The 26381-nt window shown below is 37.0% G+C and overlaps 1 protein-coding gene across 3 annotated transcripts in view; it reads right to left on the bottom strand.

The window, feature by feature from the left end:
* Positions 1-26381, bottom strand: part of RAF1 (Raf-1 proto-oncogene, serine/threonine kinase) — a 47619-nt gene that overhangs the window by 20485 nt on the left and 753 nt on the right. The window contains exons 2-8 of one of the 3 annotated variants that reach the window (XM_010584428.1): positions 11346-11515; positions 7036-7251; positions 5953-6065; positions 4794-4896; positions 3295-3452; positions 2213-2311; positions 601-754 (exon numbers count right to left, since the gene is read on the bottom strand). In XM_010584428.1, the coding sequence (XP_010582730.1) occupies positions 601-754; positions 2213-2311; positions 3295-3452; positions 4794-4896; positions 5953-6065; positions 7036-7242 (834 nt within the window). In that variant the 5' untranslated portion in view covers positions 7243-7251; positions 11346-11515. The remainder of the gene's footprint in view (positions 1-600; positions 755-2212; positions 2312-3294; positions 3453-4793; positions 4897-5952; positions 6066-7035; positions 7252-11345; positions 11516-26381) is intronic. The other 2 variants (XM_010584429.1, XM_010584430.1) reach the window with 2 other exon arrangements.

Below are 26381 nucleotides of genomic sequence, written 5' to 3'. Positions count from 1 at the left end.
TACCCCCGCCCGGCCGCCGGGGAGGGGGGGGGGGGGGGGGGGGCAGAAAAAGGTGCTTGAAAGCAAGTAACAGCAGAAATATTCCCAGGTACAGATGGCTTTAGCACACAAGCCCAGGATCGCTGTTAATTCCATAGAGGTATAACACAAACCATATTGCCAGTAAGCTTTGACTTGAGTATTCCAACTCTGAGAACTACATCCAGACTTACAGTACCTGTAGTCTGATTTAAAATAAACACCAGTCTCCCCAACAAATCCAGATTTTTAAGATCAAAAGAACATTTTTAGACAGGACTAATAAATATTTCTTCAGCAAAACTGAGATTATTTTCTTTTCAGATCTGTGAAACTTGACTGTTAAGCTCTTTACAGACACCAAAAATCTACCTAGAACTTCAGGAACGTTGATAAAGACTGCAAGAATGAACTATTAACTTTCTGTGCAAATGTGTCACCTATATTCTCCATCACTCGGCCAACTAAGGCAAACAGTAAGCAAATAACAGAAAGCAAAGAAGAAAAACCAACCAGTGACTATTAGATGACCAGTCACAATTTTAGTTTCACTTTATGCTATTCCCTCCCTACCAATATTACCTCAATTATCCGGCTGTCTACAGGCATTGTAGTGCTAACCATATGGACATTTGGTGTGGATGTAGATCGCTGTCTTTGGGAAAGAGAGCCCTCAGAGGAAGGATTTGATGTGTTGAATGTGAAGGCATGAGGTGTAGAATACCTGTGCTGGGAACTGAGAAGGAAAGAGAGAGAAAGGGAAAGTTCTGGTTATTTTTTTCCCCTCTTGCAATTGAAAAATACTGTTCAATGTAACCTGTGCAAAAGCAATATACACAGAATTCCAAACAGAACAGAAACTGGGACTTACACACTAACTAAACTGTTTGGTCATCTGAATCACTCCCAGTTTAACTTAGGAAATAAATTAAAAAACTTGAAGATCTTGTCAGCTCACATACTTATCTAGTGTGTTTAACACAAGTCTGTTTCTGCCATTATAAATTTTGCCACACTTCACCTCAATCCCCATCAAATCACATTTAATATACTGATAAAATACTGGCTCTGCTGGATTAATTCAGGTCTGCGAGATTTAAACAAACTGCTCATTTCAAGCCTGTTAAATGCGTAGCTTAAGAGCTACTTTTACAGCTAAGCCTTGAATTTGTAAAGGTTTGCAAGACTGTTCAATGGTTCGCACAGAACAGCCAGCAAGGAAGTCATGAAACCCAATACCAGTTAAAAGGAGGCCAACACTGAAATCCAGTTCAACAAAAAGTGATAAATCATAGCTAAGGTCACTCAAACCTTATTTATCCCAAATCACACAAGTATCTTAACTGAAATCAGCCAGCATTCACAAAAAGCTTAAAAAGCTATCAAGTTAATGAGTCATTGTTCAACAACACTGGAAATAAAATAAGACAGCAAAGAGAACATAAGATCAACCCCTGGTGCAGTTAAATAAAGAAATACATAGAACCATTTGCAAGTCAGCTACGTGCTCTGTGCCTCGTTCCTGAATAGGCCAAGATTTTTTCAAAGTGATGTACAAAAAAGAAAAGATGGCCTGCCCTCTTCAGCCTCTAGAATTTCAAGGAGAAGAATACAGGCACAAATTAGGATCAGAAGACAGGCCCCTTTGAAAGGATGGCAATTTTTATTCTAGCATTTAAAACTACAGAAATGTTCTCTTTAGATCTCAGAGTTTTAAGTGGAGAGTATTTTCAGTTTCCACTGTTCTCTCTTTAAACTCTTACCTGTCATCATAATATTAGAACCTTATTTTAGTTTATATATGCAAGTCATGCAAAACAAGTCACAAACCCTTACATGTATACTACCTGTTCAGATAAAAAAAACTTAATTCACAAAAATACCAAAGGGAGCCTTGAATTCTCTTAGGCAGGAAAACAAAGGTCTCCAGAAAACCTTTAATACCCTCCCTTAAAATCTTAAGACTAAGAATTAAAAATATAAAAACCCAAATCAATGTTTTGCTTTAATCTAAGAACAAGAAAGGATACTAGATATAATCTATGATGAAGTGGTGTTGCCTTCTTGCACATTTATCCCAACCTTCTATAAGATTGTTCTATTTTTGAGGTGTTGGGGGTGTTTTGGTTTTTTTTTGTTTTTTTTTAAACAACTGTATTTCCCAAAACAGAAATGACAGGAAATACTAGCTTACCTAACAGGTATCCGGGAGACAGACTCCCGCATCCGTCTCATTGTCAAGGGAGGTAGTGCAGGGACACCACTGTCACTGATATTTGAATTTGGGAACAATCTGAAATATCAACACAAACAATTACAATTTCAACTGCTACACTACCTCCTGTACAATGCTCTTTAAAGCTGAAAATTTAAAGGGCTGTTTCTTTCCAGCATAATTAACTTCATGAACACATTCCTATCTTTACATTTTTTTCCTCTGTGTATGGTATGACTAAACACTGTCTTCAGACTCCCAAAGAAAATTTCCATGTGTTCTTTCTAAACTTACGATACAAATCTTTTTACAACAGACTTCAGATTTTCCTGAAAGGGTATTCGATACCAAATTTTTTACGTTCTATTAAACCCAGGTAGCACCAAGTGCCACAAGTCATCCTACACACTAATGATTAATCAATGTAAGAAAATGCATAACTATATGACCAAGCTTAGCTATAAAAAAAAATACAATCACTAAGTAAGACACATAAAATCAGTTCTGGGTTTTAACACTTCTGCATAAAAGGACTACTTCTAACATAATGATTTTCAACTTTTTCTAATCAATATTCGGAAAGTATTATCCTTCAGCAGTTTTCTCACCATTCCATGCATTTTCAACAGGGTGTCAAAAGTTGTGGTAGTTCTGAACACTCATGCTTCCAGCAGCTAAAAACCAACTGAATCATGACCCTTTTTTTTCTTCTAACAGAAGCGTTATGTGAGAGGAATTACTATTGCTCTGTTGAAATAGAGGACATTCTAGCAACTGCCTCGTCATTCAAGATCTTTGTTTGCTTGTCCCAGAATATTAAAATCTACAGCAAGAACAAAATGCACCTAATGTAAGTGGCCTTCTTCACCTGGGAATAGACAATCATTGCTGGCTGTTTTATGAAATCAATACACAAGTTCTGTATATTGATAAAAGTGACTACACTTCCCAACAATCCAAATTTATCTCTATTATAAGATATTAAAAAAAAAAAACCACAAAACCCGATGCTTGTCTTTCACGGAGAATTACTGTTGCTATTAAAAAGGAACAGTCCTTACAAGAGTTGCCTGATATTGCTCCAGTCGACACACATGGTTGGAACTTTAGTGCTGCAGTGTTCATGGAATTTATAACCACATGTCTGACACCGAAACCCATTTAGCAGGAACTTCTGGCAGATGTCACAGAAAGCAAGCTTTAGAAATGTCTTCCGAGCCTAGAAAACACATTAAATGATTAATCCAAGCTACTAGCTTCTCTTCATTAGCTGAGGTGAACATCTTCAGAGCTTGACATAAATAAATACCATGTTAAAATGTTATCAGTGCCCCCAAAGTGCTACTGAACTTAAAACCACACTTGAGTATTCTTGCATATATTTCCAGTTTGGTTGGAAACCTGGAAAGCTTACAAACATTTAGAGCTTTGTTTACCTGATTTTTTAATATTTTTTTTTTAAAGAAAGAAAGAAAGAAAAGGAAAAGTGTTCTGTCACATTCAAAATCACTATTTTGTGCTCAGTAAGGTGACAGTTCAGTGGGCCAAGAATTGGGTTTTTGGTTTGTTTTCAGTATAACCAAGGAGGTGAAGAAGGGTCAGATTGTAAGAACCACCTTTGGTTTTTTTTATTAGTCAAAATGCTTGTTGTGTGTTTACGACTAACCAATACTCCTTGTATAAGAAATAAATTCCTTAGTAAATAAAATAGTTTAAGGAAATTCTACTTTTTTAAATGGCACCTAACTTTTTTTAAAGCTTCTGAAATACAAAGAAAGATTTAAAAGAACCAAAGGGTTTCTTCCTCCAGAGCTGAGCTTCTTCCAGATCTGGAGAAAAATACTAGTTTCCTGGTGATCAACTGCAGATGATTTTATTTGTAGTTTTCTAAAAATGTAAAGTAGAAGCAAAGCTACTTTCAGTTTTTGTAAATCAATTCTAACCTTTCTAATGGAGGTAAATGATAATCCTTTAGTTTTGCCACTTGGCGCAATATATTTCCGGGACAAAACAACAAGAAGGGTAGAATATAGGAATAGAGTTCCTTCCCAGGGAGAATAAAATAATGCACAGTGAAACTGTTAGAATTAGGCATTATCAGTTTGGTTTAAAAAAAAAAAAGCTCTATTTATTTGCTCTATACTGAGCAAATAATCCATTTTTGAGAAGGAACTACAAATCTAAAATCTTTCATCCCCCCAAAAAACATTCTGTCAAATTACAAGGCAGCATTAGTTCACAAAAAAATGTCATGACCTTGCAGAATTAACAGCACCCCTGTACATTCAGTACAGTTACCAACAGTCCAATGAAGCTGCTGAACTTATCCAGCTGATGAGCCAGAGACTGAAAATACAAGTTATCTCCCAGTTCTGGACTTTAAAGACATGATATCTTAACATGACAGTTACAGAAATATATATTTATAAAAAAATCACTTCAAAACCTCCCCACTGTGTTCAGAAAGCCAAAAGGTACCTAATGCCCAAAACATTCTTTGACTGAACATGTGGTTCAATTGATACAATTTACATCAAAATACAGAAGAGGAAAAGCTTACAAAATTGTGTGTAGTGAGTGGAACATGATCAAGGAAGTCCACTTGCAGTTCCTCTCCAATCAAGGAGGCAGCATCTGTATTCCAATCCAAACGCACTTTTTTTCTGAAAGAAAGAGAAAATGGGGACAACAAAATTAATTAGGAGGTAAGAAGTCTGGCCTAATCAATGATCTATGCTTTGTGAGTTTTCTTGAGCAAACTGAAAACAAATACAAAAAAGCCTCTTAGTGAGCTATACTGCCGTGTCTTTCACTTAAAAAATTAGAAGCAACTTTGAAAACAAAGCAATTCACCTCTTTTTCTGTTTATTTTTTAACGTGTAAGTCATTTAGATATATAGATTATTTGAAATAAGACACCTAGAAGCTGTAATGGAGTCACAGAAATACCCTTATAAACAAAACATAAGAAATTATGAATGGGAGACTTAGCGACATGAAAGCCATATTACGTGCTTCAGCACTAAAGTTACTGGTGACCCCAGAATGGACTCAGTTACATAGAGATGTAAACCCACAAATGACTGCCTCATGATTGAGGCTTAAAGGAGCATTAAGCCCAAGCCTTACGAGGTGTGAAGTTAAATGTATTAACTCCATGAGATACCTTCACTCCCTCAGCTTGTAAAAGAATCATTTGGTATTTAATAGCAGCATCCCCGGTCCTACAAAAAATAAGGAATATCTGAAGTGAGATTTAAATCCAAACATTAAAAAGTTGTAGAGGAATGTAGAGCCTTAAAACTGAGCATACAGAGGAGATCTTCATTTAATTTGGCTAAGAATCACCAGCACTGAAGTTTACCAACTACAAATGCAAAGGAGAAATGCACCTCAAATATGAAGGCATATCACATCATTTCATCTAGAGTACGACAAAAGCCTCTGTAAGATGCTACAAGCAGTTGAGTATACCCCTCAATTTTAAGCATTTTTAATATTTAGCTTTAAAACAAAAATAAATTTTTTCATACCCAGGAAGCTGAAGGAGTTGCCCTAGAGGAGGGTAAAGAAAGCAACATGGAAGTGTTCACAACCAAATTGTGCTTTTAAAAGAAACTAGCAAGAGAGAGGAAGAAATTATTATTGCTGCTATTCTAAAAAGAAGATTTTTACGTTCTCTAGTTGAAAGTTTCACATATAACATTCCAGACTCTTACCCTTTTGGTTCAGCAAGAAGTCGAAAAACTGCACAGCATTCTGGCTGCAGACCTCTTACTTTAAGTGCCTTCATAAGACAGTCATGTAAGGTCATCCCATTTCGCACATTTACCTGTGACCAAAACAAATGTAGTCAGTGATTGCAGAATTTGTTTAAACGTTTTTGGGTTGGGTTTGTTTTGTTTGGTTTTTTTTTTTTTTTGGGGGGGGGAGGAGTGGTGGTCATATTTTTCTCCTTTTCTTTAAAAGTTCCAGTAAAACTGCACAGCTGTTCACTTTTCAAGTTAATACATAGATAAATAAAAATTATTTGTATGATATAACAACAGACTGCTGTGCCTTCCAATTTAACTCACCACACGTTAAGCCAACCTATCAGAGGCAGGTACATTTTCTGCCATATAAATAACTATAGTGTACGTATGCAAAGAAAGTTTTGAAGCCATTTTATAAACTTTTCAATTTCTTACAATTACTAAGTTTCTAGGAAACAGGATTTTATACAGCACTCATACAAGTAGACAGACTGTAAAAGTAATAGAAATGCAGGCAAATGGAGGTACCTTAAGTATAGAAAAAGGCTTAATTTAGATTCCAGGGAACTTTGCATAAGACTATTATTAGTACACTCAGCTCCAAGAAATCTAGTAGAAGCATCCTCTCAAGAAGTTTCACTTCGGCTTTAACTACCGTACTTCACTGTGGGCATCCAAGTGAAGAAGAAAATGGTGACAGAAATGACTACATGTTTTACTTCGTGTTTTAATTCATGTTTCAAGTACTTCATACAGGCATCATTGTTTAGGTCAGCCACCTACTGTCTTTTAATGTTTAATATGTAAGCAAAGTATCTTGCTCATGTATATTGGAAAAATACAGCACTGAGGTAGAGAAATACAGTTTCTGAAAATACAGATACATTGCTTTCAAAGTATGTCCTCTAGCATTAACAAACTGATAACAACACACTTAATCACAGTAAGACCTTTTGTGAAGCTTGGCATTTCTCTTACCAGATACAGTCATAGTGTTAGCAATGGCAACAGTATGACCTTTCTTTCATTAAGGTAATATAGACTTACCACCGTGCGCTGCTTGTTGGGCAAGAAAACACGAATAGTATTACTAGTTTTGGAAGTATCTGATATTTTGCCATCATCAGATGCTCGGCGTTGATAACCAAACTGCTGAACGATAGTAGGTGAAATACAGTTTGGGCCATCAAAGACAGAATCCTTGAGTCCAAAACCATTACTGATAGTCTTCCAAGCTCCCTGAATGTGCTCCATTGATGCGGTCTAAGAAACAAAAATTGAGAGAGTCAGGGAAAATCACAACATCCTTCACCATAAAGTGGTATGCTGTCTTCCTGAGACAACAGACCTCACAGCCTCTATTGAAAGCATCTGAAAACTGCATTGCCTTCTCCCTTGTGACATGATCAACCTACACATACATGGTACAGTTCACCCACATCTGCAAAATTAGCCTGAGTCTTGAAAGCATTTGACTTTCTGCACATAAACAGATCATCAGTAATATAAGCATAATTCCTCTTACTGCATCTCTGGTGTCACAGGAGCAGTTTACCATCATGTTAATTTAGATAATCAGTGCCTGACGTGCCTTCAGAAAGGTGGCTAGATGCTAGCTGCAGGCCAAAAGAATAGTCCTGTAAGCCAGATACAGCATGCAAACATTAGCAGACTGTACTGTTATGAAAAAGAGGCCCATCACGAATTATAATACAAAGCATTCATTGAAGAAATTCCATTTTTATCAGTGATTTGGGGGCTTCGGTTTGGTTGTTGGTTTGTTTGGGGTTTTTTTTAAAGGGGAGCAAGTTTAATACTGTTAGAATACAACAAAATACATAACATTTTAATGGCATCACAATTTACACAGTATGAAACAGCAAAAAGACTTTTAAACCCACACACACACTATGCTTAGTTACATTGCAGCATAAACCTCTCCCACTGCAGGGACAAGAACAACCCCCGGCATACTTCCAAATCAGCACACAGTACTACTTTTGCACACTCATGGACAAAGAAAAAGGTATCAGTGTATTTTTCTTTTCCCCAGCTATCACAACTTCAATGCAGCTTGAACTCCGAATTATATTCCAAATGCATCTTGTTCAAAACTAAGCAAAAACAAAGTCTAAAACAGTTTTGAAAAGCGAGATGTACTCCTTGCTAAATTTCCAAGTAGCCAGGTTCATTACCAAGCTTTCAAAAAGAAAAAAAAAAATCATTGAAAATAAGCACAGTAGTTTATTTCCTCCATAAACCTGCATCATTCTACAAATATCTGAGAAACTGATGTTCAGAACTGCACAGTGCAAGTGCACATCTTTTGCCATGTTAGTAGACTGTTTCCAAATTAATCTTCAGTGGTTGTGCACACCACCTATATTCCTGATCACCTCTAAGAAAGGTAAAAAAAGTCATACTAAAGCTGCAAAGTCAAAAAGCAAAATCAGTCAGGAAATGCCAAAATAAAGGTCTTCCTAGCAATCCTAATTCCGTCCCCTTATGGTACAGGAAAGACTTACACTGAAAGACCTACTTTGTTCCACTGAAATCACTAACTTAATTCAGTGCATAATACCAAACGCTCCTTCACTGAACACCTATCAGTATCTACTAAAGTCTCATTTCATGTGTGGTCCTGTACCTCCTGTGTTGCAAATTATTTGAACCCTCCAATTCATTTCCTTATGCCCTTTTGTGTAGCGCCCAAACAAAAAAAAAAAAAAAAAAAAAAAAGACCCCATTTATACCAAACATTCACATGCTTATGTCAGAGAAAAAGGAAATGGTATTTGTTACAGTTGAAGAGCTAAAGTACTGGAATTTGTGGAAAAAAAAGATCTACACTAGTGTTAAGTGTCCATTTTGGGATGCCCAGAAGGATAAACTTTGAATTTCAGAGTGTTTTCACTCACAGCACAACTCCAGAAAGCCTTAGCTAAATTTAGAAGTACTTAACATTGCTACAGACCTAAACCCAGATCTGACTAGAAGCTAGAAAGGAAACATAAAAACAAAACTTAAAGGTTTGGTTTATATGCGAACTGCAGCAAAAGAACTCTAGGCCTCTTACACTCTCTGCTATAAAGGGATCTTTCGGTCAGTTCATGAACATTTCTTTCACTGACAACATATACAATGACAATATACATATCCTCTCCTTCCCTCCTGCCAATCATCGTCATTCCTGCATCAGTGCCATCAGTTGTGCAGGTCCAGTTGTTCAAAGGTTCAAAATATTTAAATGTCAGTAAGATTTAAAACTCAATACCCAATCGAAATCTAATAGGATTTAGATACTTGGAATTTTTTTTTTTTTTTTTAATCTATGGCACATAAATTACAACAATCTTACATTTAATGTAAAAAGGGAACAAGGAATGGGAAGACACAGAGACATTCTGAAAAAAGGAGGGAAGAGGGGAGTTAAAATTTAGGAATACAACCAAGTTCATCATGCACAAGCAACTACAAGCACAACAATCTCACAATTCATATGCATTGCCCTACTGACAGGAAGCAGAAAGGTGAAAAAAGTTACATACAGTTGCAACAACCGTATTATGCATATGGACAGCCAAAAAAGTAACTAGTTAGTAACAGTAAAAACAGAGTGGAGATAAACTGTTAGATAAGAGGGGTAAGATGAAACTCAGACAGCTTGTTCTCTTTCCTCCTCTTAACTTACCCACTAAGGAACCCTACTTTATTTCACTCTTCTACGTAATACATGAGACAAAACAAGAAGAGGAGCTCAACTGGATTTCTCTACTAAGCTGAGAGAAGGAAGACAGGGGCAACCACCAAAACCTCCTCGTTGCCACTGCGGACATAAGTTGACAACACCATTAACATTACAGCCTTTACATTTAGTATTTTGACAAGCAGCCAACATTTCTTGAAAAATTCAAGAGAACACAGGAAATGACAAAAAATTCAAACTTGCACCTTGACAAAAGCTAAGTTTCATACCAAAAAAGGTACTTCCCTCACCTAACAGTGTTCTCTCATCTGAATATGGAAGGCCTACTGTATACTGTAGAACAGCCTACTAGAGAAGATCACAAACACATTTTGAGGTTGTTGTACACACAGTCAGAAAAACAGAAAGACAGCAACTCCCATCGGCCTTCTGTACAATACAAATGTCAGTTATATCTTTGACTATGCATTTCCATCCTTTTCTTTCCTAGGATCTTTGCCTCAATAAATGCTGGATATTCTGAGGACTGTGTATGTTTCGTGTAATCCTCTCTTCCAGCAATGCCCTGCTCTCTCTTGCCACCATGCTTCATCAGTGCATTTTTGCCATCTTTTTGGCTGCAGCTGATGATGACTGTGACCCTGGCAGCTTGGGTTTGCTCACAGATGTTGAGAGCTCTTTTTCTAGAAAATGAAAGTACCTCCTCATCTCAGCAGGCAAATTTAAACCATGCCATCCTTGGCTCTCCTTCCTGCTTAAACTGAAGGCTATGGGTTCTACTCACACACTTCAAGAAGGAGTTACCACTGAAGGGAGAAGATGAGAACTTAGCTCCAATCTGGCCTGGAGCGGACAAAAACCTGCGAGTGGCCTAGGCGTGGAAGGCTAACGGAGAAGAAAGGGAAGTTTGAAAGATATTTGCAGTTTCCTGGGGAGAGACAGGAAATCCGTGATGAGAAGTTGCTAAACCTGCTCTTGGCGTCGATGGTATAAGGGCATGCAGGTGGTACAGTGGAGCTTGTTGAAGAAACAGCAGTAATCAATTGTCCTGCTTCTGACTTTTGCAACTATTCAGAGACAACCCTCATGTGGGATGACAGGAGGCTCCAGGTCCTCAGAAATACCTCTTCGATCAGACCAAGAAGAGTCTAGTCAAGATCACTTCAATTCTGATACGGCATGGGCAGCCACTGGACATGTTCACTTCTCAAATCTAGTCACTGTTCCTTTTCCAAATTATTATCATGGAAGAATACAGACAGTCATAAAAGCTGCTTCTTAAGAAGTAATTTACAAAGGAATTACACTTACCCCTGCCCTCTAATGTAAAGAAAGCTATCTTAAAAAATTATATGAATATATACAAAAACATCCACTTTGAACTCAAACAGCTCGCTGCATACATAGATATGAGGCAAGAGAATTAGCATTGCAACTACTTGACCAGCTTTGAACTGACAAAAAACAAAAACAAATACATATATAATCACACAACTTAATATTGCACTTACACACATGATTTCTAGGTAGTACATGGAACACAGAACTAAGCACAACAGAAGACAACAGACATACGGTTTCACAGGACACAGGTTAGTGTGTCCACCTTCTGGCTACCTTAACAGGTAAGACATGTGCATAGCATACTTACCTTTCAGTGTCCTGTAGCCTGTGCCCTAGCATTGATTTTTTCATTCATTTTGGGTCTTTTGCTCCAACCAGTATCTGATGAAAGCCATTTTTACTGAAACTAAATTCGTTTTCTCTAACTCTCCCAAGATCCCCACCAATTCACTCCAGTGAAAAGATGTCTGATATGTTCTAAAAAGAAATTTAATTTAAAATAAAGGAGGGAAGATTTTACAATGATGCCTTCATAAATACATAATTCTTAGTTTGTCTATTCCAGAAACACTAGCTTTTCTTCCTTTAAATGAGTTACAAGCATGTTTCTGAAACATAATCATTACCAGATATTAGATTTATGTTTATGCCATGCTCAATAATCCATTGCCAGCTGAATATTTTCATACATCTTTCTAAAATTTTTCTTTAAAATTTTTCTTCCTGCAACTCCTCACTTTCATGAAAATGACTTCAAAGAGCCTGTCTACAACTGAAAAACTGCAACAGCAGCATTCAAAGAATATTTTAAGATGTTAAAGTATATCAGTGCCCTTGTAGATCCAGTACTACTAGGAAACTGGTACTGATTCGTTTCATATTAAAATTCAATCTGAGGAAAAAAAAAAACAAAACCCAAAAAACACTCATACTATTCCTCCACCTCCCACAGATATACTGCACATTGTGACCAAGACTGCACTTTTCATTAGTACTTTTTGCATAGATTACAGGTTTTGATAATTAGTCATTTGAACAAGCATTAAAACCAAATGCACAAAACAGCTATGCAATGTGCGCATCTGACAGTAACAAATTCCTAGTGATCATTCACTCATATCCACTCAGATCATACACTCATATCATTCATTCATATCTGAAAGATACTTTAAGTTACTTTAGCTTTTTCCATGACTAGCAAAAAGTGTTTAGTCCAAACTGCTAAAAATTTTAGTTGGTCTCCCTAAGGAATGCTGAAACTGGTAATGAAGAAGCCTTAACGTTCACAGGATACAAAGCTAAACTCCTCTCAGTATAGAGTTTAGGTGCCTTGCCCTTTCCTTTATTTCTGAAACAAACACCAGAAGCTTTTAAAGAAAATGTAAATACAGTTCCCCCTCCCAACACACACACGGTGCCATTTTTATCCACATGAACAATTAAAAGCCACACTCATGTTTAATGAGATATATATACAAAGGCAAAACACCACAGAACAAAACCCAGAATCCATTTCAAAGTGAACACTTTTGTTAGAAAATATAAGCTTTAAAAGTTGCTTATAAGAAAAGTTTTCATCCTTGACACAAAAAGATCAATGATACATTTAACTCGCCTTTTCTCAGCTTCCCTCCCATACAGTAATTCTCAATTGATTTAATATTGCATGGGTGACCAGTTGTCTGGGGAAAAAAAGAAACCCACACCAAACAAATATCTATTGTGATATATAGCAGTATTTTTTAAAAGTAGCTTTTCATAGCAGTAGAAAATAAATATGGACCCATTCCTATATTAATAAATAAAGCTGTGATCCATGTAAACATAAATGCAGGGCATGAATTAGGATCAGTCTAATAACCCAGGCAGATCTCTCATACATCTGCAAGGTTGGCGTTTTTCCTCTGAATGTCCTTCATTTTAAGAGATCAACGCCAAAAAGCAAGCTCCCCCCTAATAGAACTGACAAAAAAAAAATTAAAAATTAACAGGAGGAAATGTTATTGTTCAGGGGGGAAAAAAAAACAAACCCCAACATACAAAAAAACAACCAATACTTAAAGATTACACACATAATTTCTGCCTCAGGTGTTCTGATCTTGGAAGTATCTTTTCTCATCTTTTTCTCTATTGCTCTGAACCATTAATTTCTTAGTCATTACTTCAGCCATTATGCTGCTAACGTAACTTAGAAGTATTTAAGGAAAAAAATAACATTGGTTTTCCAACAATGGGGCTTCACAGTAAGGAGGGCACAAGCAATACAACTCTCAGTCTGACATGCTTTCAGATTGATTAATCCTTTGCAAGATTAACATGTCTTTGTATTTAACTTTCAGAGTAAAACTTTGGTTTGTAAGCATAAACCAAGTCTTGGTTTATATACTACTTGGCTGTAGTAGGCTGTACTTTGGGCTTCGGTTAGTAGGTATTTGTGACCGAAACTACCTGCATCTTTGGCTGCTCTGTGCCTGCTCTTCCCTGTTGATTAGAACACCTCCAGGCTACTTTTCCTAACCAATTTTTTGGAAGATCACTTTGGTTTGTCCTCCACACAGATCATTCCCGTGTCAGTCACCCATTTCTTCCCACATGAAATTTCTATCAAGTTCAAATGCAGAGCTCTGTAAGTTTCCCTACAAAACCTGAATTCCTTCATTAGAAAAAAAAGGAGCACTGAATACTCTGCTTGTATCTAAAAGAGCACAAAGGGATATAGAATCCAAATCCTTCCCTTTCCTAAAGCAAATAAAGCAATCTCAGCTAAAAAGAAAAATGCAGCAGGTGTTTCCAAGCACTCAATAAGAATTTTTTAAAATTTTAGTTAAGTTCTGCTGCTAAGTTTATACAGATTCACAAAATAGTTTATAAAACTGCAAAAACAGCTATGAAAGGAAAAGGCAAGCAAGGAAAGTACACAAATTTTGCATGTACATTTTGTACAAGTTTTGCTAACAAAGCACCAGAAGTATGTCATACAGTAAAAGCTCCACTTTTTTTTTAGTATAATAATTTATAATTTTTATCTTATAATCAAAATTGATAAATATTGAGAGGCAGTCACTCAATGTTTTAAATGTGTTCTCTTAACATTATGAAGACTATTAAAGCTGAAGTGATATTTAAGATGTTCTCATTTTTTAATTTGGTAAATTCAAATGCATTACTAGAAATAAAAAGCATACTGAACACTGCTTTCTTATATCTGATTATATCAGAATCACATTATATGACACTCTTGTCACGCTTAGACTTCTTGTTTCTTCACCATAATGTTAAATTCTTTACAGCAGAATCCTCCACAGAAAGATTAAGAAAAATAGATCTTTAAAACAGACCTTGGATTGCAGAAGTGGGGCTATGAGTTTACATGTGTATTGACATTACACAGACAAGACACTTTGGACAAGCATTTTTTTTTTCCCCAAGCCTTTCAATCAACTGTACATACATTCTCAGACACGTGCCTATTTGCATTCTGAACTTGCTCATGCTTGAATTGTTTCAAGTACGGCTGAAAGCCCCAAACTGTGTTTACAGTTGCCTGGAACTCATCCACTTTACAGCAAGGATGAAAAAGTTACTCAAATGTCAGCAATCTACCAAATGCCCTTCCCACACAAGTTCTCAAGGATTAAACAAAAGTGACTGGGAATCTCAGCACAAAGAATTACTGGCTCTGTCCTACCTCAGTTGCATGTAGTAAGTGAAGCAACACTGAGGACACCACCACTGAGAACATACCAGTCTTTAAACCAACCTCAGTTTTGCTGAAAAGGACCACTGACTGAGATTAGGTTATTCAAGTAACTGACGGGAGCCACTAGTTACGCAGGCTAACTGTACAGTTCAGACATACCACAGTTACTGTTAAAATACTGTTGCAAAATACCAGCTAGATTATCTGTACAGTTAGACAGAATAGCATGCAGTGATCCAGCTAATTCAAGAGTTAGGTATTCTCTTCATTCACTCAGGGCAGCTTTAAACTAATAAATGTAGTTGATTAAATGTGGGCTCTGTGCCACAACCAGCAATGCCACCGGGAAGTCAATACTGCAATTCTAAAAGCCTGGGCATGGAAATAATGTACAGATTGGAGAGGGGGTGGGCGGCAGGGAAGAGGGGCAATAGCACTAAGGAAGGTTTGGAAAGGGCCTCGAGATATTTTTCTGTAAGAAGATAGAACAAATGGTTCTCCCTTATATTTTAAAATAAAGTACACCTGGGAATAGTTGAACATACATTTCTGCAATATGAACCAAGTCTTTTAGTTACAAATTGCCTGGACAGCTCTACTAATTTCATATGCACCAGTATTTGCAAAAAAAGCCTGCATAAAAAGGCAAATAAAAACTGAATGTAATTAGAAATTACAGATTGTATACAAGCTAAATTATTTAGACTATGTCAAAAATTTACTATCCTGATTGCCTCCAAAGAGAAATTATGCTCCATTTTAACTCTATCTTACATTATCTTACTAAATACATCTATGAAATTACAGGGGGTTGGGTGGGGTTTTATTTAACAAAGTACCATAACAGATTTTTTGTTTCAGAGGTACAACCTCAGAAAAGAAAAAAAACAAAAACGACCACCAGTTGCAAGATAACATCACAGACTTGATTTACATTAGGTCTGGGTTATTCACAACAGATCTGTAGTTGTGTGGAAAGGCAAATGCTATTTGAAGAGAGGCAAATATCAAGATCTAAAGTTCTAAACTGAGGAAAGGGCTTTCCCCCTGCAAAGTAAATATCCATGGAGACTGACTAAAGTAAGAGCTTAAGGTAAACATACACTTCTGATAAAGCAAACACTGAAACAACTGTAGGTATCATATCAATTTCATGGATTTTTTCAAAAAAACAAAAAGCAAATTCTAGTAGCAGTGAAGCAATACAAGCACTGAGCTCAGCTGTGATAAGTTTCCCTTCCTCCAGGAAAGACCCAGGGACCTCAGAAGAAAGAATGGGGCAGGGTAAGGACGAAGGGAAAGATAACCAGAAAAAGTTTTTTATACCTTTAGTTTCTCCTTTAAGTGAATAAAGTCCTACAACAAAAGGATGAAGTACATAATCTGTGGAAGGTAACACAAAACCAGAAGATATTTACTATTTTAATAGAAAAACTTATACACATGCCCAACATACCAAATTAATAACCAAAAAATTATTTTGTGAATTACATCAATAGTAATGTTAGCTTATCATCCTTCTACTGTTATAGTTTTCAGGGCCTTCTAGCCTTTCATTATTTTATCCAACATTCCAGTGTAATGAGACGCACTGTGCAAGGCCAGACTGCGTGACAACTAAATGCTACCCCAGCTCAACATAATCTCATAATTATTCAAGAGCATCATAATAATCTTTCACAGCTAAAAACTCACTAAATTAAAAATTAAGTATGAGTTGAATACCTTCTTCTCAGACACCAGTTCCTCACTTATACAGAAAAACACCTCGCTGACTCATAAATGTTATAACAAATCTTGGTCCAAAACAACAACAACAAAAGAAGTAGTAAGAAGCTAAGCTTCTGAAGGCTATCTGTGTCTTGCATATAAGCATTAACTGTAAGAGGAAGAATTCCTAGGGAAGCCAAAGAAGTCTTAATTAAAAGATTGGAAGCTCAGATTAGTGAAAGAAAGCAGTGCAAGTCAAATACACAAAAACATTCACTATATAGTAAATGGTAAAATGCTTTCTTACCCAAAGTTCCCATCCTAATTAGCAATTCCTAAAACAATCCCGTGCAGAGATGATTAGAGCAGGCAAAGATGCAACACAGTCACTGAGGCTAGAAGGGACCTCTTGAAACCATTTAGTTCAACCTCCCTGCTCAAGCAGCGTCAGCTGTAGCAGGCTGCCCAGGACCACATCAGTTGGGTTTTGAGCATCCCCACAGATACACACTCCACAGCCTCTCTCTGCAACCTGTTCCAGTGTTTGACCACCCTCACAGTAAAAAAAAAAAAGAGTTTTCTTGTGTTCGGATAGAGATTCATGTGTTTTAATTTGGCCTCACTGCCCCTTGGGCTGTGACTGGGCACTAATGAGAAGATTCTGGTGTCCTCTTCATTCCCTCCCACCAGTGTACAGATACACATTGATAGGATCCCCCACAAAGCTTTCTGTTCTCCAGGCTGAACAGTCCCAGGTTCCTCATATCTTTCTTTATATGAAATACAAGAAAGTACATGTAAAAAAAATTCAAGAAGAGATCTTGTATTGCTAGCTCACTTTTGGTTACAAGTATCCTCTCTCCTAGATAGAGCAGGTAGGGGAAAGGGGCAGAGGGGGGGAAGCTGCAATGATTTTACCCAAGATGGCAAACTCCAAAGAATAAAAAGAAACCAGAAGAACGGTTTGGGATCTCCACCTTGAGCCACTTAGTAATTTTAAAATTAAAACCTACTTACAGTCTGAAGTGTACATTTACCCTGCTTACTAACTTGCATACCTCTCTACAGCAAACATTTAGGAATGTGACATGCAAAATATCGTGAATATGGTTTCTATTACAGGAAAAGATAAGCAGGGAGACTGGGGAGAAGGGAAGAAGGAATTCCATCTTTTGCACACCAGAAGAAAAGCTGAGATCTTTAGTTCTAACAGAAGACAACCAGTCAGCAATAATGATATATTTAGGAAATAATCCACACTGAATCAAGGGGGAGGAGGTGTTGTTTGTTTATTTTTTAACAGATTACATTACTGAGGAATAAGGTGTGGGAAGTGATGTGACCAGAAAGTATGTGGGGGCCAGAAGCAGAGAAAAACAGGGAAGATAAAACCACCATAGGAACCATAAGAATAAGCAGAGGACCAGAGAAAGACATCCTCATAGGAACCAATGTAGGCATGAGGGGGTGAGAGGGAAGTGGTGGTTTTTTGATTTTAAAAGTACCTAAGTTGACAATTGGCAAACTGATAAAAGCAAGGATACAGTTATGATCCTCACATTTAGCTAGGAGGTTAAGAGATTTGTAAAGACCAGTTTCTGAGGAAAACAAGCTAAAAACTGAGCTGAAAAGAGTCTGGGACAAACTCTGAGACAATTAGTATAACGGCTAATGTTAGATGAAAAAGAGGAGAGAAAACTGACGTGGTGGGGTAGAGGTTTTACAGACTGAAAACCCAAAGCAATTTTATTGTAGAATCAGCCAGAAAAAAAAGGAATCTCATATAAAAATCAATAAGAGAAGGCATAGCATAAAACAAGTGCGATGGGTTAAAGAAGCAGCAGGTACAATATTTCTACCTGCAACCAAAGTAATAGCTGCAAGGGAGTAAAAAAATCACATATTTTTCCTGACAGGTAAGAAATAGATGAAAAACAAAAATCAGTAAGAACATTTGCTAACAGAACTGGCAACAAAGAGGGTTTAAGAAGCAAAAGAGTTGACAAAAATACCAGCTGTTATTGCAGATGTGAGATTCAATTAAACCTGAGAAGTAGAATTGTTCACCTAAGACAATGGCAAAGCCAAGGGAGAAGAAAATTGCTCTGTACTGGAGGAAGTTTGCCTACTCGCAGGATTTCCACCTGAGATACTCCACAGTGCAAGAGAAGGAGTAAGGGAAGCAGGTGTTCTTCTGTAAGGGGAATGCTGAACTCACACAAGTTGATCACTGATCATACTTCAGTTATCAAAGCATTGCTTTTGAAAAATTAAAAATTCTCCTACAAGTATAAATAGCCAGATCAAGAGTTTGAAACAGAGTTTTAAAATGATAGGTTTGTGTTTCAGGGTTGTCAAGTCACTTTTGAACTAGGTGCTGACAGTTTTAGAAAATACACCTGGACAATATTGTATTTAAGATCAGATAATCACAAACATTAGACATTTCAGCGCTGTGATTCAGACGGTCATACATCTGCATATGTGGTATCGTATGTAGTACTTCTATACAGCTGAACCCCAGTGTTATACTGTTACAGCATTCTTGCTGTTTTCTCCAGTTTTCACTACAATCAGATAGTAGATACAGCATTTTGTCACTGGCAATGCTGAAAATCTGCTCCCAGAAAAAATTAAATTAATTTCTATTGTGTGTCGGAACCATCAACTTGAAATTTAATAGGCTTTTTAGAAGTTATAATGACAAAAACATCCTGCTACACTTATTTCCTGGGCTACACTGTTAATTCCTGGTCTTTAAAAATCACATTGCCTATTTAAAATCTCCACATGAGAAACTGACAAAGAAAAAACACTTAATATACAAAGGAAACCAAAATTAGAGAAAAAAGGAAAAAAAAGAAAAAGAAAAAAACACCTCTGCCAGACATAAAATATGCAAACAAAAGTGAAAAGACTCTCTTACAGTTACAGCAGCAGTATTATTTGTGGTGACAGAGGAAAAAATATTTTCAAAATGTAAGACAATTTTACTGAAAATTTTCTTCAGAGCATACAGCAGTTCTGTAAAACAAAATAATTCCAGGTACTGTCCTGTAATTTAACATCACAAGGGCAGATCTTACTGGAATAGGTAAAAATAGCACTAGTGAACATGCCAAAGGAGAGTCTTTCCACTATATGGCCAGTGCTTAGATTGCAACATCAGCTGGCTCTCTTTTTATAACCTCTTGATTGCCAGTGAACAAGTTACACAGTCAACTTAAAAGGTTTGAGAAATCTAAGAGTAAGCTCTGGAACTGACTTCCAGCTGAAATCAATCCACTGTATCCCTCTGACACGAACACTTTGTTTCAGCATGCTATTATTGCCTGTGTAAGCTGCATACTTGCTTCTAAAGCATTTAACACAGATGAATGATGTAATTCAGAACACCGTTTATTTTTTGTTAAATGTCAGCATAAAATTAGAGCCTTGCACACTTTGTTGTTTCTTTTGGCTGCAACACACTCTGGAAGCTACTTAACTTACTACATTCGCTCACAGCCACACACGTGCCATGCTCCAATGAGCCCGTTTTGGCCCATTTCTGCAAACGCACCCCCTCAACTCCAACCACCCTGGAACAACCACCCCCTAGCACCTGAACTCTAGATCAGTTTTTTTCCGTGTTTCCACATAAAGATAACAACCGACACAATATGAACACTTAAAACTGTTAGACCAGTGATCAAACCAAGACAGAAATGTTTTGCTAGAAGAAATTCATGCTCCTTAGCCAGCAGCTTGACTTACAGATGACTGAAATTGCTTAGCTTTCTAATTAGAGACAAGGGAAACCAGTATCCTCCCATCTTCAACACCACAAACAGGCTTCTGCCTGCTCATGCCTATGGATTGGTACTGATTGGACATGGCTTTCAAAAGTTATTGGAGAGGGAGATAGGGAGGGAAAAGAAAGCTATAAAAAAGCAGGAGGACATCACTTGGCTTGCACAGTTACTGCTACATTTTTTCCCCTCAGCCTAAGAAAAACTGAATGATCATCAACATATTTAACTCTCCTTAAGTTTGAAAGTGCTGGCATAATCAAATATATGTTTCTTATTTGCACACAGTGGCCCCAGTACTCTGTGTCTATATGAAGAAATATACATAGGTCATATACATGCAAATTCAAAAGTAGAGAGTTTAGATGCATTTGCCATGCTTAATGCACGAGTTTTACAATACAGGTTTTAGAAAAAAACTGCATAAAATTACAAGCAGTGCACAAATCAAGAACTGATAATAATTATTTTAATGGGCTTATGAGATAGATTAGACCTAAGGGAATTCAAATTCTATCAGAAATTATCAAAATAAGGAAAATATTAACCTGGCAGCAATCGTGAAACTAACAATTGCTAGGTAAATTCTGAACTTCTGGAATTCTAAAAAAAGGTTTTATAGAATCTGAAGCTGGAGTTGTATCCTATGTTACAAATCTGAGCAACTTTGTGACACTTAGAACAAAGTTTCTAAAACAAAGTTTAAAAAAAACCAAGTTGTTACTGTATATCAAAATACACCTTTTCAACTGGAACCTAGAGAGGTAATTACAGGCTCTTTCATCTCCACATTAAGTTGAGTTAAAATCCACCTTGCTTTTTCTTTCAAAATAAATTTATAAAAACATTGTACTTTCTATGATAACCATTTGGGAATAATGTAACTAGCATTTTGGGGTTGCAATAAATTTTTTTAAAACCCTTAAAATATGATTAACTAGTATTTTTTCTTCCCAGCAACGCTGCCACCATTGAAGCTTCCAGTCTAATGGTCCTCCCTACATTTGCTGTATTACTTTGCAGGACTATCCCTCTGTGTTTCTACATTTCTTTTACAATTTCATACAAACAAAAGGGAGTATACGTTTCACCATGCTTCCTTCAGTTTCACCAAGAAATGTAAACTCTTATGTAAAATCTCGCACATAGTTTCTTTTACACAGGGAAAATTACAGAATAAAGAAAAAAGGATAATTTACTTGTTTCTCCAACAAGCTGTCGCAGTGGGGGAGACACAGTTCATCTCTTCCACAGGTAGTAAAAGAGTAAAGAGAGAGGAGTGCCTTTTGTTGTACACTAATAGACTGGAAAGACCACTCTAGAAAATATTGAATGCATGACCAGACTTTGAGCAAACACTGTTAAATGACTGAGAATAGAAGAAGAAAGTGGAATATGCAAAAACTAGCACAAATTACTGATAGAGTTGGCAGGGACATATACTGGAAGCAAATGACTAACAAAATAAAAGATATTACAGAAAAAGGAAGATTAGTCATATATTAAAGTTTCTGAATATATACCTAAATGTTAGCCCTGCAAAGGTACAAAGGCATTAAAGATACCTTTCTTCTAGTTGTGCGCTACCTTGCATCTCCCTCTTGCTAGTCTCTGCAGCTAGGTGTTCCCAAAACACTCATTTTCAAAACTCTATCTTGTTCTATAGTGAAAAAAATTATGTAACAGAAGACTATAATGGGGGCTCTGAGCCATTTTTTAAAGTCTAAACCTCTGAGCCAGCTTTAATTAATATGGTTAACCCCATGCCACACCCAGCTGCAAGTTAGTGAAGCAACCTCCCTCTAGCTTGTGAACTAAAAATATACAAGATGTCTCAACTGCTCTTAAGCGATACTACGTATTTCAATTGGAATGCAATATTAATTAACACCCTTTTGTCAGCTGTTTGTCAGAAATGACATATTTTAGGGTTAAACCAATAGCAAGTATGCAACGTAAGCTGAAATCTGAAATGAAGCAATGTAATGCAGTAGTAAGAGAAAACAGGCAGCACTACCGTAATCAACTCAGCATCTGCAGAGAGCCACAACACAGCAAGTGAAATGATTCCACAGAGCAATGAAACTGAGAACAACAACAACATAAAAAGGGGCTTATATCAGAAGAGCTGGAGATACAGGTCCCATTTGCAGATTTTCAGATACTGCAAAGAAAACAAGGCAGAGTCACTTACACACTCACCACATGCACAGATTATTTGCAAGGCAATTCTAAAACTCTTTTGCCTGAAGTTAAAACCAATCAGCTTTGATTTAACTGTGCTACTGCTCTGCTTCATTTATGCAAGCATGCAGGATACGTTTGGAACATGCATAGAAGAAATGGCAGAATACAGACACACCTGCAACTGCAAACAAATCCAATGACCCGCATTTGCCACCGTATTGTTCTACACGAATCCAGAGTTTTTCTACATTAAAATCTTAGCTCTAAAAAGCCTGTCATTCCCCATAAGCAAGCAAAAACTTCTGGAAAATATATAACTCAATCACATTGACTATGTCACTTAAAAACCTGAAAAAAGGATACTCACTTATGTAAACGTTGTATTTATTAATTACCAGTTATAATTCTTAGCTCTGAAGTCTACCAAGAAAATGCTTTACTCATTTACAAATGACTCAAGAACAGTGCTTTGTTTATCCTCACCTACTGTATGCATTGCAGCATTTCAGTACACAAGATGACCATATTCTATTAAACCATAAAAGGTCAGTACACACTGCTGCAATAAAATCAACTTTGTGTGAAACAGATGGCATTTATAGTACAAACACAATATTCAAGTCACTAAAGGAATAAATGTGCGCCAGCTGCTTTTCAAAGCAAAATCGTTGTTTACAAAAAAATAGCATATGCAGCAAGAGCCAACAGAGCACTGAGAATTATTCACAGAACTTTGTCCAAAACAGAGTTTCTTTTCAGAAAAACTAGCAACATCACTAAATACATATCTGGATTACCCACACAGAATAAGTTGTACCTACTTTAGGCTGTCCCAAAACTCATGAGTTAATGCATGCTCATTGCTAAAAATACCTTGTTAATTTGTCATAAAGCTAGCATTTTTACCTGATTTCCTAGTGTTGTATCAACTCCTCTTTCAATTAATTGTTAGAGCTCACAACATGTTTCCACAACCTTATTCAATACACAATGGATATATTTCATACCAGAAAATACTCAAGGGTTTTGCATAAGCAATTACACAAAATCAATCAAATTTGGTACAATGCAGATATAAACACGCCTGCTCGTTCACAAATTAAACTTATATGAAACTTACTGAAATCGTGCTTAAATTACCATGCTTGAAATTTTAGTTAAGTCACAAATTTTAATCTTGCTTTGTCTATTCTTGTTACTTCCCCAAATAAAGATAATTCTGACTTACGCAATTTGATGTTTTCACAAGAAATAGAACACTGACTTCTATTTCTCTTCACACAGTTACACAGTCTTTAGATTTCTGCATTTTTAAGTTAGAAGATGGTCCAGGAACTTATTTCTTACAAAACAATCACCCTTCTCAATTATTCATTTGTTTCAAGCTGAATTTGCATGGAAGTTTTGGAAATTCTACTGCACAAAAACATGTTATCATTGTTCCCTAGGCAACTGGTCTTATGTGATCATGCCACCCAGCTGTCCTTCTGCTTCTCCTCCAGCAACTTGTGGACATACTAGCTTATTTCAACTAAACACTGGTAGAGGCATCAAGAATACAATATTCCCACAGGCTATGGAAATAGGAAGCAAAAGCATGGAAGAATCCTTCGCTCTCCCAGCATCTTCATCGGTGAGGGCACCACAGCACAAACCTTTGGCATGCTAGCTGCAGCAGCACATCACCACGTGACAAAACCAAACCAAGAAAAAACCTCTTGCCTAGCTGGCAGGCCAAGAAGGTAGACAAGCAACATAATAGAGGGAGAGGAGGAGGAAAAAAAAAAAACCTGGAAGGTGTTTAAGTAAGGCAATAGTGAAGACGGGAAAGCAAGAGTTGCTAAAGGTATTAAAAAGGTGTGGCAAAGGGACTGACTGTGTCATGGAAGAGAAAGACAGTATGTTTGCAGCAGAGATGATCAGAGACCCAAATACAAGCCTGTATTGAACTAGACTTTGTTAGTTTATTTGCTCTCGTAACTTTATTAGAAATAAAAAAATAATTCAAACATTCTGTATCCATAACACAAAAGTGAATTTATCAGCATGACTCCTGCATTTGAAACTAACTGATTGAAGACTTATTTATACATAGTAATTTGAACCAGCTTTTGGTTCCCATCTCCTACAGTAGTTTTAGAACCAACAGCTCTCATCATCTCAATTTAATTTGTCTTCAAAGACAGAAAACAAGGAAAACTTGTTTTTTCCTCAACTCCTGGTTTCCCAAGAGCAAAGGAGCCAAATATATAAACTAGAGGGAGGAGGGGAGTACATGTCCCAGAAGAAACTAGTGCTGATTTAGCATACCAAGAAGTGCTGACCAATGATTTCCGTGGGTCATGTTTGTGGTTTATAAAATATGAGTTATTTTAATAAGTTGTAGTAAGTTCAGGCCCTGAGACAGCAGTAACTTCGTATGTAATTTGAATAAACTTTGTTGTTGTTAAAGAATAAAAAATGGAAAATTATAGGTAAACACCAAAGGCATTCAACTGAAACAAAATAAAGTTTTACATCTACTTTGGAAAAAAATAGATCTGCTACTTCCAGATTTTCTTTCAAAGCAGGTTAGTCAGCAGTGTTGCACAATAAGTTGTCCAGTCCTGAAGATATTAAGTATGGCAACAAACCGTACGAAAAACACATTCCAGATTTCTGAAAGCACCACTGCTCCAACCCAAGTAAGCTAGTTCACTTCTGATTTAATAATCTAAGATTAAATTGCTTACCCTATTAATCAGTCATCCATTTAATGAACATTCATACAGATCCATACTTTTTTTATGATTAATTGTAGCCTTAGGGTTCACCTACAGAAATTTTTCTTTAAGGCAAACTAAATTAAAGCCACTTCCATTCTGAATGGGTGTCCACTGAACAGATTTAACCGAACTGCCTGAAATTGACTCTCACATTCACCAATTCAATCTTTTCTTCTGCACCAACACTGCAGACACATCCTAAAGGATAAGCATGTCCATTCAAATTAAATCTTAGTTTTACACAATGCAGTGACCTTTTAGGCAACATTTGGAGCAAAGTTCTTCAGAAGCATTAAAATAAAAGACAATTTAAAGTAATAAGTGCTTTGTACAAAACTATTTTCAGATATTTTAAGTTGGCTTTGGTTTTGGAAGAGTCTTAGTTTTACTCCATTACAGACCCTTCTGGTTTTGCATACATACCTACGACAACCTACAATTGCATCTGGAATGCACACTGTGCTGTAGCAATTCCACTACAACTAGTTTTGAGATCTCATTGTCCCAGGTAAGGTCCCTGCGTTTACAGATGTCACTTAAAGGCTAAGAAGGAAAAAAAAAAAAATCTACACAAGTTACTTAGCCTGACGTAGGCCAGACGAACAATGGACAAGAGACGTGCTGCCGTTAGCACGGGCAGGTTATTTGTGTGTGCATTTAGATTGTAGATAAAAAGAGTCCAGAAACAGTGCAATCCTCAAGCCCTGGCTCTGGAGTAACACCATTTGTACATGGCAAAGTTGTACCAGTTCAGAAAAAAATGAGGAAACTAAAGAATCTTACTCCAGTTTTCAAGTGCCTTTTTTTTAAACTGAATCTAAGTCGGGGAAAAAAAGAAGAAGAAGAAAAAAAAGTCAAGCAAGCAGTTCAAACTGAGGAATGCCTAAGCAGAATGCATTCAGTTATGCTAATACAGCTTAAACGCATCTTCCGTTCTCGGTTCATTAGACAGTAGATCAAAGTAACAGAAAGGTTAGGGAGTCCCCGCTGGAAGCACAGGAGGGACAAAGCTGCCAGCAGCGAAGCGCAGACCCGAGGAGGCCGGGCAAGCGGAGCCACCGCTGGGCATCCCGCCCCTCCCTCCCCGCCACCGGGGCACCGTTCCAGGTGCTGCCGGGCGCCCGTTGCTCATCCCGCCCGCTGGCCGCCGCAGCACCGGGCCGGGCCGGGCGGAGCGGAGCCCCAGCCCC

This window comes from Haliaeetus leucocephalus, unplaced genomic scaffold (assembly GCF_000737465.1).
Source record: "Haliaeetus leucocephalus isolate CR32 unplaced genomic scaffold, Haliaeetus_leucocephalus-4.0 Scaffold984, whole genome shotgun sequence".
Classification (NCBI taxonomy): Eukaryota; Metazoa; Chordata; class Aves; order Accipitriformes; family Accipitridae; genus Haliaeetus; species Haliaeetus leucocephalus.
Note: the sequence above shows the minus strand (reverse complement) of the source record. Positions and strands in the feature narration are given on the sequence as shown.